General features: G+C 39.8%; 3 protein-coding genes across 11 annotated transcripts in view; 2 read left to right on the plus strand and 1 right to left on the minus strand.

Annotated features, from left to right (window-relative positions):
• LOC125768010 (division abnormally delayed protein) overlaps positions 1 to 4033 on the minus strand; it is a 132410-nt gene extending 128377 nt beyond the window's left edge. The window contains exons 1-2 of one of the 6 annotated variants that reach the window (XM_049435112.1): positions 4013 to 4033; positions 2355 to 3045 (exon numbers count right to left, since the gene is read on the minus strand). In XM_049435112.1, coding sequence (XP_049291069.1) covers positions 2355 to 2628 — 274 coding nt within the window. In that variant the 5' untranslated portion in view covers positions 2629 to 3045; positions 4013 to 4033. Of the gene's footprint in view, positions 1 to 2354; positions 3046 to 3237 lie in introns of all 6 variants that reach the window. The other 5 variants (XM_049435108.1, XM_049435110.1, XM_049435111.1 and 2 more) reach the window with 5 other exon arrangements.
• A 147-nt stretch (positions 4034 to 4180) lies between these two features.
• On the plus strand, positions 4181 to 6391 carry LOC125768017 (transmembrane protein 43 homolog). Its single transcript, XM_049435124.1, has 3 exons — positions 4181 to 5071; positions 5139 to 5362; positions 5425 to 6391. Exons 1-3 carry the CDS (start codon positions 4976 to 4978, stop codon positions 6230 to 6232), a joined length of 1128 nt encoding a protein of 375 aa, XP_049291081.1. The 5' UTR covers positions 4181 to 4975; the 3' UTR covers positions 6233 to 6391.
• A 468-nt stretch (positions 6392 to 6859) lies between these two features.
• LOC125768000 (protein ECT2) overlaps positions 6860 to 12263 on the plus strand; it is a 69846-nt gene continuing 64442 nt past the window's right edge. For 2 of the 4 annotated variants that reach the window (XM_049435079.1, XM_049435080.1), the window contains exon 1: positions 6872 to 8081. In XM_049435079.1, coding sequence (XP_049291036.1) covers positions 7850 to 8081 — 232 coding nt within the window. In that variant the 5' untranslated portion in view covers positions 6872 to 7849. Of the gene's footprint in view, positions 8082 to 12263 lie in introns of all 4 variants that reach the window. The other 2 variants (XM_049435081.1, XM_049435082.1) reach the window with 2 other exon arrangements.

Raw genomic sequence — 12263 nt, forward strand, 5'->3', positions numbered from 1 at the left:
CAATAAAAAAGGTATATGAGAAAAACATAAATTCTCTCAAGATTAAATGTTTTAATTGACCTTCTATTCTATTAAATTCTGCTTTTGAGTTGCGAAAAAAAGCACTAAAAAACGGGACCACACTCGGAACACACCCCTGGCGCAACGGTTTCTATCGGTCATTCTAATCATGACCGATATATCCGCCACCGGTCTGGTGAACACCGTGATAAGGCGTTAATCTGAATCGTGAAGTGATTACGATTGTACTGCCAGACAGAAGGTGGAAGAAAAAAACGGGGTGCAAAAGGACAAAAATATCTTATCGCCCAATGGCTTTGGCTTTGGTCCGTTCATGCGTGTGTTGAGGGGAAACGATTAGGCGAATGATAAATCGGACCACAAGTTTCAATCACCTGATTACATCAATCCAAACAATACAGCCGGATGTTAAACTATGAAGAATAGTGAAGGAAGTATCGCATTTATTGTACGTCGTATGATATTAGATGTTTTATGTTTTAAAAGGAGAGATATACCGAACTGACTTTTCGTCCATCGGAATTCAAAAATTTTGAAAATAGTTTTAAATACTTAAGATATACTACATTAAGATAGCTAGTATCTAGAGGTTGTTGAGTCGAGTTTTTACATTTTTTAACACTAGAACTACCAAGCGTTTTAATCGTTTATCGATCGTGATTAATTTTTAAAAAACTACAAATAGTTGAAATATATTTTATTATTTATTGGAGATCGTATCATAGAATATATATGTTAAACCCATGTTTCGAACTATACCTTAGGATTGTTTAACCCCAAAAAATAATGTGATTAACATGAAGCGTTTCAGTCCGGTAGTTCTAGTGTTAAAGCGATTTTTGGCAGAATATTTGTTAATAGTTTGTCTATAAAACAAACAAAAAATCGATTTTAAACAGAACAAAATACTTCCCAACTCCATCTCCATTCATATTTAATATTTAACACCTTTCACTCCTTAAGCAAATCCTTTCAGCTTAACACGCTCTATAAAACACGATACTTATTGTTAGCAATAAAACATAAAAAAACGATCAGAACACCATTTAATTCCAATTTAAAACGCACACTAAAACGAAACATTGAACCGCCGAAATGAAAAAAAGGGGAAGCTCTTTAAAACGCTCTGGTAGGAAACATTTCACAGCCACGTGACGGCAATCAATTGTAGGGAGTAAGAAAGGAATAGAAGTGAAGCCCAGAATTGACACTTCAAGCCCTTTTCCCCTTTTTGGATTTTATTTAGGGAAGAAGTACAACGGGGTACCAATCCCTACCATATAAATGATGAAAATAAAACAAATCTTTATACCGAAACAAATTAGGGAACGTTAAATAAAATATAAAATCAGGGCTCTTTTGTGATATCAATCATCCCTTGCGGACACCCAGCATGAAGCCATAAATGGAAGGACTTAAGCCAGGTGGGGGTGGGTGATTTTCTTTTCTTTTACCTCTTGTTAGTAGTTTGTTGAGATTTTGTTTCGATTTTGCGTTTACAATTTTGGCCATGTTGTTCGTGCCGACTACCATACCGATCGTCACGCAATCGATCAAAAACGTGCAAATTAGACACTTTGTTCGCGTAAGCGTAAATGAAGCAAAGCAAAACGCGTTTGAAGCTTACCGCACGTGGAAACGCAGGGGCACAAAAATGTTGCAAATTATTCACATTAAAACTAAAGACCATTTCCATTCACATTTCGCCCCAAAGAGAACACTTTTTGGTAAATTAAGTTTTTTTTACTTTATTAATTTTGTTTTTATCGAAAGTGAAAAAAAGAACAACATAATGTGTTTCATTTCCTGATTGGAATGGTTTTTTTTCCTTTTTTTTTTGGTTCACTTTATAAAACCTTCGACATGGGGTTTATGATTGCAGTTTATCATGCTGTAAAAACATTAGCCATCAACAGTGAGGAAAACATTCTTAAGGGTTCCGACCACCTTACACAAACACAGGCACAAGAGTTGTGAGGAGGAGTAGCGAAATGAAAGTATGACTCATATCCGCTTCTATATTTTCGCCCCTTCATAGCATTATCGTTATAGCTCAAAAAAAAAACAACGAGGGGGTTAAAGAGTTTCCCGGAAATTACCCAAAAAACACTCGGGAACCGATTTTTCGTAACGCAGGACACACACAAGGATGTGTGGTATTGTGTGCAAAAAGAAAATAAACCCCGGGAATAGAATTTCCGATCGATCGCTATTTAGAGTGTTGGCTGCTGAGGTAAAATGGTGAAATAGTACTCCAATGTAATGCGGTATGCCTACGTACAGGCGCATATTCCAGGTTGCTTGGATATGGGGGATCCTTATTTTTAGCCTACCTTGATTTGCCGTGTTGACGGTCACATTGATGGAGGAGAAAAAGTTGTTGATACGCTCACAGGACATGAGCGTACCGGCGTGAGACGGTTGTTCCCGCCCACCGCCCGTCGTGTCACGGGCCGTCCGGTGTACCCGGGACCACGTTGACGGTACCGATGATCCATTGGCGAGGGTAACCACCAGTGCCAGACACACGACGGTAAGACGCAGTATCATGGCCATGGACATCGGTGTATCGTGGCTATTGCTTCGTAATCCACGCGATCGGAACATATTGCACCAAATGGATGTTTCACACTTCTTTTTTTTTCTTCTTCTTTATTTCACTTTGCCCTTTTGCACCTTTGCTCACCACCACCACAGCTGATAAACTCACCAATTAACTTTCTCACAACACTTGCTTCAGAACTTCATGGGATGGGTGTGGGGATTGCGGAATACCTTCAGGCACACACACAAACACACAAATACACGCGTACGCACACACTGTACACTTTTTTGGATTGAAACAGAACAGAAATTAACAACCACGAATGGACGCGTTCAAATCACACAGAATCACACACCGCGACGAACCTTTTGCCTTCCCTTTGTGAGGGAAGGTTTTTGATACACCTTTTTTTACCACTTTTTACACTGATGATAAACACTACCATTGGAGAAGGTGATTTGTTTATATTTTTGTTTATGCTAATTAAAATTAAAGAAAAGTAATAAAAATGAGTTATAGAAACATTTAATAAATAACATCGTAGTAAGCTAGGGAAATTTTCCCCAAAAAAAGAGGCAATTCGCCACAAAAAGCATCAATCTAGTAACACACTTGCAAAATGCAACGCAATCTAGACGAAATGCCGCGGACAGGGAGACTGATAAACCGACCAGCGAAATCTTGAACTCAATCCTCCTCTCACAACCGCTACACCACTACCACCACACAAGCAGCCCTTACAGCACGGTGCATTTCGAGCTGCGCACCTATACGAAAACCACTTGTGCAGCATCAGCTGATGATGATGACGTTTTTCTTTTCCTTTTTGTACGTTGCTGTGTTGCTCTCGTTTCTGTACTTCACTCCGCACGGCCTTCTACTTCCACCAGCACCAGACCAGACACTGCTTTTGCCTTCATATTGCACCTATTGAAGTATTCCGTTTTCTTATACTTTTGCTCTCATGCGTCTACTTGCACGCACGCTGCCAGTAGGTGTTTTAGCAAATTAGCCGGCGATTTATCTAAGTGTACACATCTAAGTGTACATTTGCTATAGTACACTTTTTTTTTGAACAACGAATCTTCTACTGTGACGTTTGGCAAAATCTGCAACAAAATCGTCTATCCGTCCGCACAGCAGGACGTGGTTGTTTAGTGGTTTGCACTTGTTTTGTTTATTAGGGACACACCGTATCAATCAATCCAAACGACAACAGACGGAGCGCCACAGTGCGTCCGTGTGTACGTACGTTCGCAACAACCTTCAAGATATTGCTCTTTCCGGCGCACGTTTCTCGACCCCAGCCTACTACAACCGTTCACCCGGTCACGGAGAGAGTGTGTTCCGAAACTGTTTACTGATTGGTAGCGCACACACCGTTAAACCACACGCAGGAAAGTCGCCGGACCGCGAGCGCGAGAATACACCACCGACCCGGTTCACCTTTTACGCTGGACTATAGCACGAATAGGCCTTTTTTCGCATTATGTGCAGTGATGCAATTGGCCAGAATGGTAACGCAACCAGCCCATAGTTGCGGGGTATATGAAACAGAGCTATGGGTTGAGCGAGTGAGAGTGAGATACAAAACAAACAGTTGGGACTACACGCATTGAAAATAGGACAGAATGAGTGAGGAATGTCCCTACGTTCGGAAACGTGTAATTTCTGCTTAAGAGCACAGAAAAGCAAAATGTATTTGTCGCAGAGTCAACAAATTTGACAAAAGCAATTAAGGATCTATTCTACAGAACATTTTCATTTTTAACCTGCAATCATTTCAACGTAATCCACGCCAAAGATTATGAATTTTATAGCACGAAGATGTTTGCTTTCTCTTTCTATTTCAATACTGCATCTCCTTTTGTTTTCTCTTACGGCACTATGGGATACAATGATTTGTATGAATATTCCGAAAGGCCTATTTGCTGGTTTAAAAAAACCGTTTAACAAAACATAATGGTTTTCAATTGACATATATTTAATTGCTTCAATGTTTAATATGGCTCAAGACCCGTTCTAAAGCCAATTTAACAAATAAATCACGAACATTTCAAGCCACATGTGGATCTGGACATCACTTGTTAAGAATGGTACAAAAGATTTACAACATCGAATAGATGCAAAAAAAACTCTATTGTATAGATATTTTGTTTCATCTTTTTGCATATTTCCGAGACCAATTCAAAGTAACAAAAAAAAATTCAAATTATTACTGCGGAATGTACTACTGTGCCAATGTTTTATAGCATTCAACAGCTGTCAAAATGGAACTGTCAATTTTGTTCGGATAATGAAAAACAAATATAAACAACGAGCCGGTGAAAATTTGTTACGATAACGCCTTGCCGTGAAGCTGTGAGCTTTGGAAACGATTTACCTTTTGCACAAAGTATTTCTCCTGATATGAGGTTTAAGGAGGCTCTTAAATCTTGCTGGGTAACCACACTGTTCGGTGCCGTACTGTTGCTGGTCGGATCTGTTGTGCTCATTTGGAACGAGGTAAAAAATGCACTGCGGGTTGAATGTACGTTTTACGCCAAATGGCTAAACTTCCATCTTCCAACAGGGTCGTACCATACGCATTCTTCTGTCACTAGATGAAGCACTAAACGATGCGATCACAGTGAGTGCCGATATGCCCTACGAAAAGCAATACGAGGGACGTTTAATTCATCTGAATGGAGCGCTTTCGACGGGCGAACCACTAACTGAACCGGATTACAACATCCAGGTGCAAGCGGTGAAATTAAAACGACGTGTGCAGATGTACCAGTGGGTCGAGGAATCGGTGTAAGCGAGAAAAGATGCGGTAAAGCAGTTGTAGGTGTAATATAATTACTTTTCTTTTGTAGTGAAAATCGCTTTGGAGAATCCGTTGCGACAGTAGAAACCGAAGATCGTTCCTACTTTTACAGCAGAGAGTGGCGCGATAATTTGATTGATTCGCGCAGCTTTTACATACGCACCGGTCATCACAATCCGACCTCGTTTCCCATCGACTCGACGGTGCATCTCTCCGAGCATGTTCATATTGGTCCATACGAGCTCGGCATCGTAGCAAAGGAGCGCTTTAAAACCTTCCAAGAGGTTACATCTGACACGCGACCCGAAGACCCCTCGGTTAGGATGCATGCGGGACTTTACTATCATTGTAACGACATATGGAATCCGGAAATCGGTGACATTCGGATACAGTTTGCGTACGCAGGTCTCGAAGGGTCCTACGTAACCGTGGTGGGTAAGCTGGAGAACGGCAAGATAGTACCGTACGAGTCGACTCACTTTCGCAAAGTGCTTCTGCTCGAATCGGGAGAACACAAACTGCACGAAATCTTCCGCCTAGAGCATCAACAACAGCGAATGGCCACATGGGGCATACGGTTCATCGGGTGGGTGTTGTTGTTTTTCGCCACGATTTGCTGTGCGACGATAATGAAACACCTTGTCAGGGAGCACCGGTTCATGCGAATGTTCTTCCCCGACATAAATTTCACGCTTTCAACCAACATAATGATATCGTTTTCGGTCGCGCTGGTAATTGTTTCGATTGCGTGGATTGTACACCGGCCGTGGCTGGGTGGTGGTTTGCTGTTTGCTGCAATGTCACCATTTTTGTACTGTGCCCGTGGGATCATGGGCAGCTATCAGCGAGTGGACTGAAGCGAGTGAAGATGAGATTGAGTAGGGTACTTTTGTGTAAGTTTTAACCAAAAAAAAAGTTTGTCATTTTAGTTTGCACTTGTGATATTAATCCATTTCTTGCGTTTGTTTTTATAGAATGAATACTCACAATAAACCAATTTTAACCTTATGTTTTTTTTAATCACGATATATTCAATGGAGTAGCAATGCAGAGAGATGGGTTTCCCGTTCCTCATTGCTTTTATAGATTTTTATTGCATTCTCAAGGACAATGTTTTTAATTCAGGAAAATAAATTAACATGATGATTTGTTTTATTAAATGTAATTCCGTTTTATTGAAAAATAAGTTTAAAAATAAAACCACAATTATGCCGTTAATTTAAATTTCTAGAAAAATACATCTGGCAGCACTGCTTCAATAACTGTCATTGTGCAGTACTAGATTCCTTCCACAGTGGTTAATTTTACTGGGGATGTGCGAGCTTTTTTATTTAAAATGTGCGAAAGAAAACGCACAAAACCAGTTGCACAATTTTCAATCAGTCATAAACTTTTACTCACAATATTTTTTTTTATTTTACTATCGTTTCAAACAATTATTTTATCAAAAAATATTTTCAAATTTCTTTCCATGTCCACTTAACCAACCACGTGTGCGCATGTAGCTGTCACTTTCAAAAAACAACCGTAAAGCCGGAACGACGCACGGCAAAGACGACACAATCGTAATCGTAGAGTGCGTCGCGCACGATCGCGGATGATCTCCGGTACGGCGTTGTAAATGCGTGCAGCAGAGAGTGAAACAAGCGAAAATCCTACCCAGTACGATGCAGTTTTCCACGCGAAGGCATCGTCGGTAATATCCGTATAGTGTTTTCCTTTACCGGTGTGCTGTGGTTGCTTTGATTTTGGGTGTGCAAAAAGTAGGCTCTCGCAGGTGTGAAGCGCGTAAGTGCGTACGGTCGTAGTAGGGCTTCGTTTCTGTATTCCTACAGTTTGTATGTGTATGTGTGTTTAATAGTGTGGTAAAAGTTATCAAGCGATTAAGCGGTATTGAATAATTGTGTAGCGCTAGTGATCGATTTTATTTCCATCGGTGTGTATACAGTTTTTCCGAGGTAGAAAAACCTGTTCTAGAAAGGCGTTACTGTGTGTGTGTGCGTTAGTGTGGGTTTTGTATTTGAGCAGTGTGGAAAAAGGAAGAAGGAAACGGGAAACCGCGCGCGCAGCATAAGCCTGCCCGAGCCTCGGAAACAGGGGCGCTACGGTGCAAGTGTGTGTGTGTATGTGGTTGATGAGGTTCGAAGGTGTGTGCGCGTGTTTGTGTGCGTCTATGTGCAAGCAGCAGTACCAGTTTAGTAGCATAAATATTAAATGCATGCTTTTTTAATGCTGTGCATTGAGCATAGCAAATGCTTTCTTTGTTCGCGAATGATCGAGATTAATTGATTCCCGTGCGAGAAAGAAAATAAAAACAAATAAAAAAAGCAAGCGCGACATCAAACAGCTCCCGGTTTTTGTGAGAATTTCGTGAGATTTGTGCGACAAGTGCACTGACCTGTTGGTGGAATTGTTTTTTTTGCCATTCTTTACCAATCGACAACATTCCCATTGCGCTACGCATTACAAAAACGATGAAAGAATCACTATCGCTGCATGAGAAGGTCAGCATAATGTCGAGTGGTGGTGGTGGGGCTGGTGATGCCGGGCTAACCGATAAGAAATTGATCCCGATCACGCATTTGCCTGCGTGCCAGAAAAATCCATTACAACCGATCGAAAATACCGCCACCATGGAGTTGCCGATGCAGCAGAACGGTGGTGGTGGTGGTGGGACGCTTCCACCAGCTGGAGGAAATGTGGAAGGTAAGTTCCAGGACATGAACTTTAAAAGGCCTCAATAATATTACAACACCACAAAAAATAAACAAGTTTAAAAATAAGCTTCCTCTGATCATAGTCTACCATGTTCAGCAATATACCAGCCGAGTATGCTTCTATGTGTATGCGTTACCATAACAACATTCCTATCATCATGTGCATCATGCTTTATGTTTTCATGATCGCTTCAGCAGGCATTTGTGTTGCTCTCTCTCTCTCTCTTTCCCTCTTTTTATTCCCTTTTTGCCATCCCATTTCGCACAGTTTTGTACATTTTATGGTGTGTTTCTTCTTCTCTTCGTGTACCATCTCGCATTCCCTTCATCCTGTTATGTTGCTTCCACCCCTCTCCTTTGTGTGTACCGTTTTGTGACCGTACTATATTCTCGGCGTCTTCTTTTACCTTCTTCTTTCGATGCCTTCTTTTGTGGACGACTGGTTGACTCATCAACACATCCATTCGAGCGGTTAAGTGCGGTGCGTCGATTTTGGCATTTTTGAATCCGAACGTATTGTAACGAATTTTTAACTAACCCCCTGGTCTATATATGTGTGTGTGAATCAAATGTGATAGGATAGAAAGGGATGAAGCACAAGTATGTTCAATCAGGCATGCAAAGAACTTACGCATGTCTGCTCGTTCGATGTAGGATTTGGAATGAGTTAAAATGAGTCTGTTGTTCTTTTTTTGTTTCTATCTCATTACTGGTTCTTAGTTTGCATTTATTATTATTATTAATTAATATTATTTAATATAATATTATTTAATATAATCGTTAAATATTAGGAGCTAAAATCATGCATTAGAAACCATCATTGGAAGACAACTTCAATAAGATAACCTTAGCTCTTAATGGGATAAAAATAAAAGTCCTTATTCGATTAAAGCTCTTGTATGTAGCAGCATGTTTACAATCAAAATGGTAATGGAAGTATCAGCGATCCTCCTAACAAACAGCGATCGATACAGTACCGGACAAAAAAGTAAAACTGCTAAAGAATTGTAGTTTTTAATAATTTCTCTCATATTGAATTTGGCAAGGTTGGATTTTGTTTGTATGTAATTTTTATTTAAATCATTGATAGTTTTTGTGCGATCTCGCCAACTATCAAAACGCATTTTCTTGTACTTATCGCATTGAAACTTGTACCAAATAAGCCAAAAGCAACTTTAAAACACATCGTTTCAATTTGCTCAATAAAAATTGATTTATTTGTACAAAATTTTGAAATTCATTTAACGAATCATTTGCTTACTACATTGGGTTTAATGTATGTAATGTAATGGGCTTCCCGGTGGTGTATGTGATAAACGGCGCCGGCCCACACGGCAGGACTGGATATCAAATCCCATCCAGACCTTCTCCCCGTAGCATGGACTGACTATCCTGCTACGTGGTAAAATAAGTCTTGATACGGCCAAGCCGTTCTAATCGAACCAAAAATAAAAATTAAAAAAATACATTGGGTTTAATTTAGATGGCGCCATACTCACTCGAAAATCAATTCAGAGTAAAAATTGAGGACGATTTCGATTAATTTATGAAATAAAAATCAACAAAATTATGCTTATTGTTGAAATACCTGCGTACCAACACAACACAACAGACGTAGCGAAGATAATTCAAAGTGCACAACAACATCAAAAGATTCGTACATGGTACAAAAGATACAAGAAGACTTAATAATAATTCACTGTTAATATAAACAATAATAATTAAATAAGTACAATGAAGCGCCGATTATACGGGTACCTTTTATCCGGCTGTCCCATATTTCGTGTAATGACAGTTCCAAAGACGATTTGACATATGAACTGCAAACCGGTGATGACAAGAAATAAAAGCCTCAATAGGAAATGATACAATTGGCTCAAGTTCGACCAAATAGAACAGATTTCGTTTGCAAACTGCACCAACGAATATTAACATTTAGCTTTAGAAAAAAATCCACCTATTACACACTAAACACTAATATTTTTCAATAAAAGGAGTTGTGCCTATTATCCGTGATATTCGCTTATTCGGCAGGGGCCGAGTCCCGATGAGCACGGATAATCGGCGTTCCACTGTACATGGTCAAAGATGTAAACGTATGAAATAAAGTAATTTCCCGATAATAATAGATCCTTGTTTGCCATTACTCGGTCTATGACGTAGAATTTTATTAAAATAATGAGAAAAAAACTGAGCCACTTCCTCATCTTTCTCCTCTAGATTCGATGTGATACTAGTGTTTATTTGGCTTCAACATAGTCTAGGGAATTTGCTCCACACTCGTCATATCAATATAGAGGAGCGAGCACAAACACACAAAAAAACAACTCATTTTTGAAGCTCTATGTGTGCGCTTTTACGTCATGGTCATGGTTGAAGATGGTATTCTGCGTTATTTCATGTACGCAGACATTTATTCGCATTCCTTCCGAAACACATTCTGGCTTCAAATTGACGTGTCTTGCAAATATCAATAGTAATGGAAGAAGATAAGCAAATAGAAAAAAAAGAAATCGTTTTGCCATGGGGTTTCGAACGCATGTGATGTCATGATTTCTCGCCACAAATGTTTGTTTTTTTACAGAAGTTTGTAGATTTATGTAAAACTTAGCAATGAAAAGCAAAGGTTGACAACTTATGTTAATTCCATTTTTGTAGTAGTTTGTTAAAGTTTTCTGAAATTATCTCTTGTTTTACTCATAAAATTTAATGCAAAACACAATCTGTTGTTTTGCCATAAATTTATACATTGGGTTTGGTTTATGAACAAAAAACCTGAATGAACCCATTTTGTGTCGCTTTTATGTTTTATATTTTCCCTGTCAGGAAGATCCATTTTATGTGCTCACCACCTGTCTGTCAGAGAAGCCAAAAATCGCCACCTGTTGTGTGCATAACCCCAAGCAAAGGATGAATCCTTTCGGTCCCGTATCACCCTTTTTGCTACCGATGTAAGGTGTGGATCCCTTATTTTTATAATGTTCTCACGCTATCCATCCATCCTTTGCGCCATTCCCATCCCGAAGCATCGTGTCGCGCGTTATTCTTTACCATCTGAAGCATGACGAAGGGTCCAAAACAGAAGTCCAGCGAGGGCTAAAGAAATAGGTATTTCGCCCGTTGGCCAGTGTAAAAGGATTGTATTCGGGCAACAGGTTGATTATGTCCAATCCTTTCCTTCCTGTCCATTCGGTGTGCTGGATGTTGGGGGTTCTTTTTAAGGGACGGTTAAGTAATGTCCTTCAGTGATGACTGCTATATATCAAGAGAAAGTACTTTTTTCCGAGGAGGTACAAAAAAACTTGTTTAAAGGTGCACTCAGTGTGGATTAATGTAAGATACCTCTTCCTAAGAAGTTGTAAGGAATGAAATAGAACAAGATAAATTTAATCCCGTGTGTAGTGTAATTTTTTTAAACAGGTAGATGTAAGGATTAATCCCGTCTTGCAAATGAGATTCGAACTGCCGCTCTCTCTTACCTTTGCCTAACGCACCGTTGCACACGGTTACCAAGCGTGCTGTGATTGGTGACGTTAGAAGGGAATCAGTTAAAAGTCTCCACCACAAGCCACATACAAACATGAATCACATTGTGCGTAGAATTGACTACAACCCAACGAATTTTGTGAATGAAACATTCCATACTGAGCTTACCTGCGTTACGTACGTTTTGTATGCCATGAATGCGTTGACAGCTGATGCGAGATGCGGCAAATCCCCGTGACAAGGACACGGCCATCCAATTTTGTGGACGGAAATGGCAGTGAAAGGTGCACCGAACCGAGGCGCTTGTCTTGCGTACCTTTGGTTTGGGGTTATTTTTAGAACCATTTTACGTTGTTCGGAACATTGCCTAGATGAGTAATAACCTGCTAAAGCGTTGTTCAAAAAACCTCGTCGTCCCTTTACTGTGTGTGTCGCCATTTGTTTCGATTTTCTTCAACAGTAAACTGTCACTCACGTAAGTGTAGCGAGATGTACGTGAAAGTAGAGGTAATGTGTTTATATGATATGGCCGGTAAAAAAATCGAATAAAACACCGTTTGCACCTGATTCGAACAGGTGAGGCGTATGGAGACAGTAAATGCGTCATGTTTTTTTGAGTGATGTTAAGGAAGGTAGGATCGCAACCTTACGCAAAAAAAAACGAAACGTTTCTCAAATTCACAAA

This window comes from Anopheles funestus, chromosome 3RL (assembly GCF_943734845.2).
Source record: "Anopheles funestus chromosome 3RL, idAnoFuneDA-416_04, whole genome shotgun sequence".
NCBI classification, from domain to species: Eukaryota; Metazoa; Arthropoda; class Insecta; order Diptera; family Culicidae; genus Anopheles; species Anopheles funestus.

What these genes read in the sequence shown, in the direction of transcription:
- LOC125768017 (XM_049435124.1), top strand. Translation starts at nt 4,976, where the DNA reads ATGAGGTTTAAGGAGGCTCTTAAATCTTGCTGGGTAACCACACTGTTC. An exon ending in TTGTGCTCATTTGGAACGAG is followed by an intron (nt 5,072 to 5,138) that starts GTAAAAAATGCA and finishes ATCTTCCAACAG; the next exon opens with GGTCGTACCATACGCATTCT. An exon ending in CAGTGGGTCGAGGAATCGGT is followed by an intron (nt 5,363 to 5,424) that starts GTAAGCGAGAAA and finishes TTTCTTTTGTAG; the next exon opens with TGAAAATCGCTTTGGAGAAT.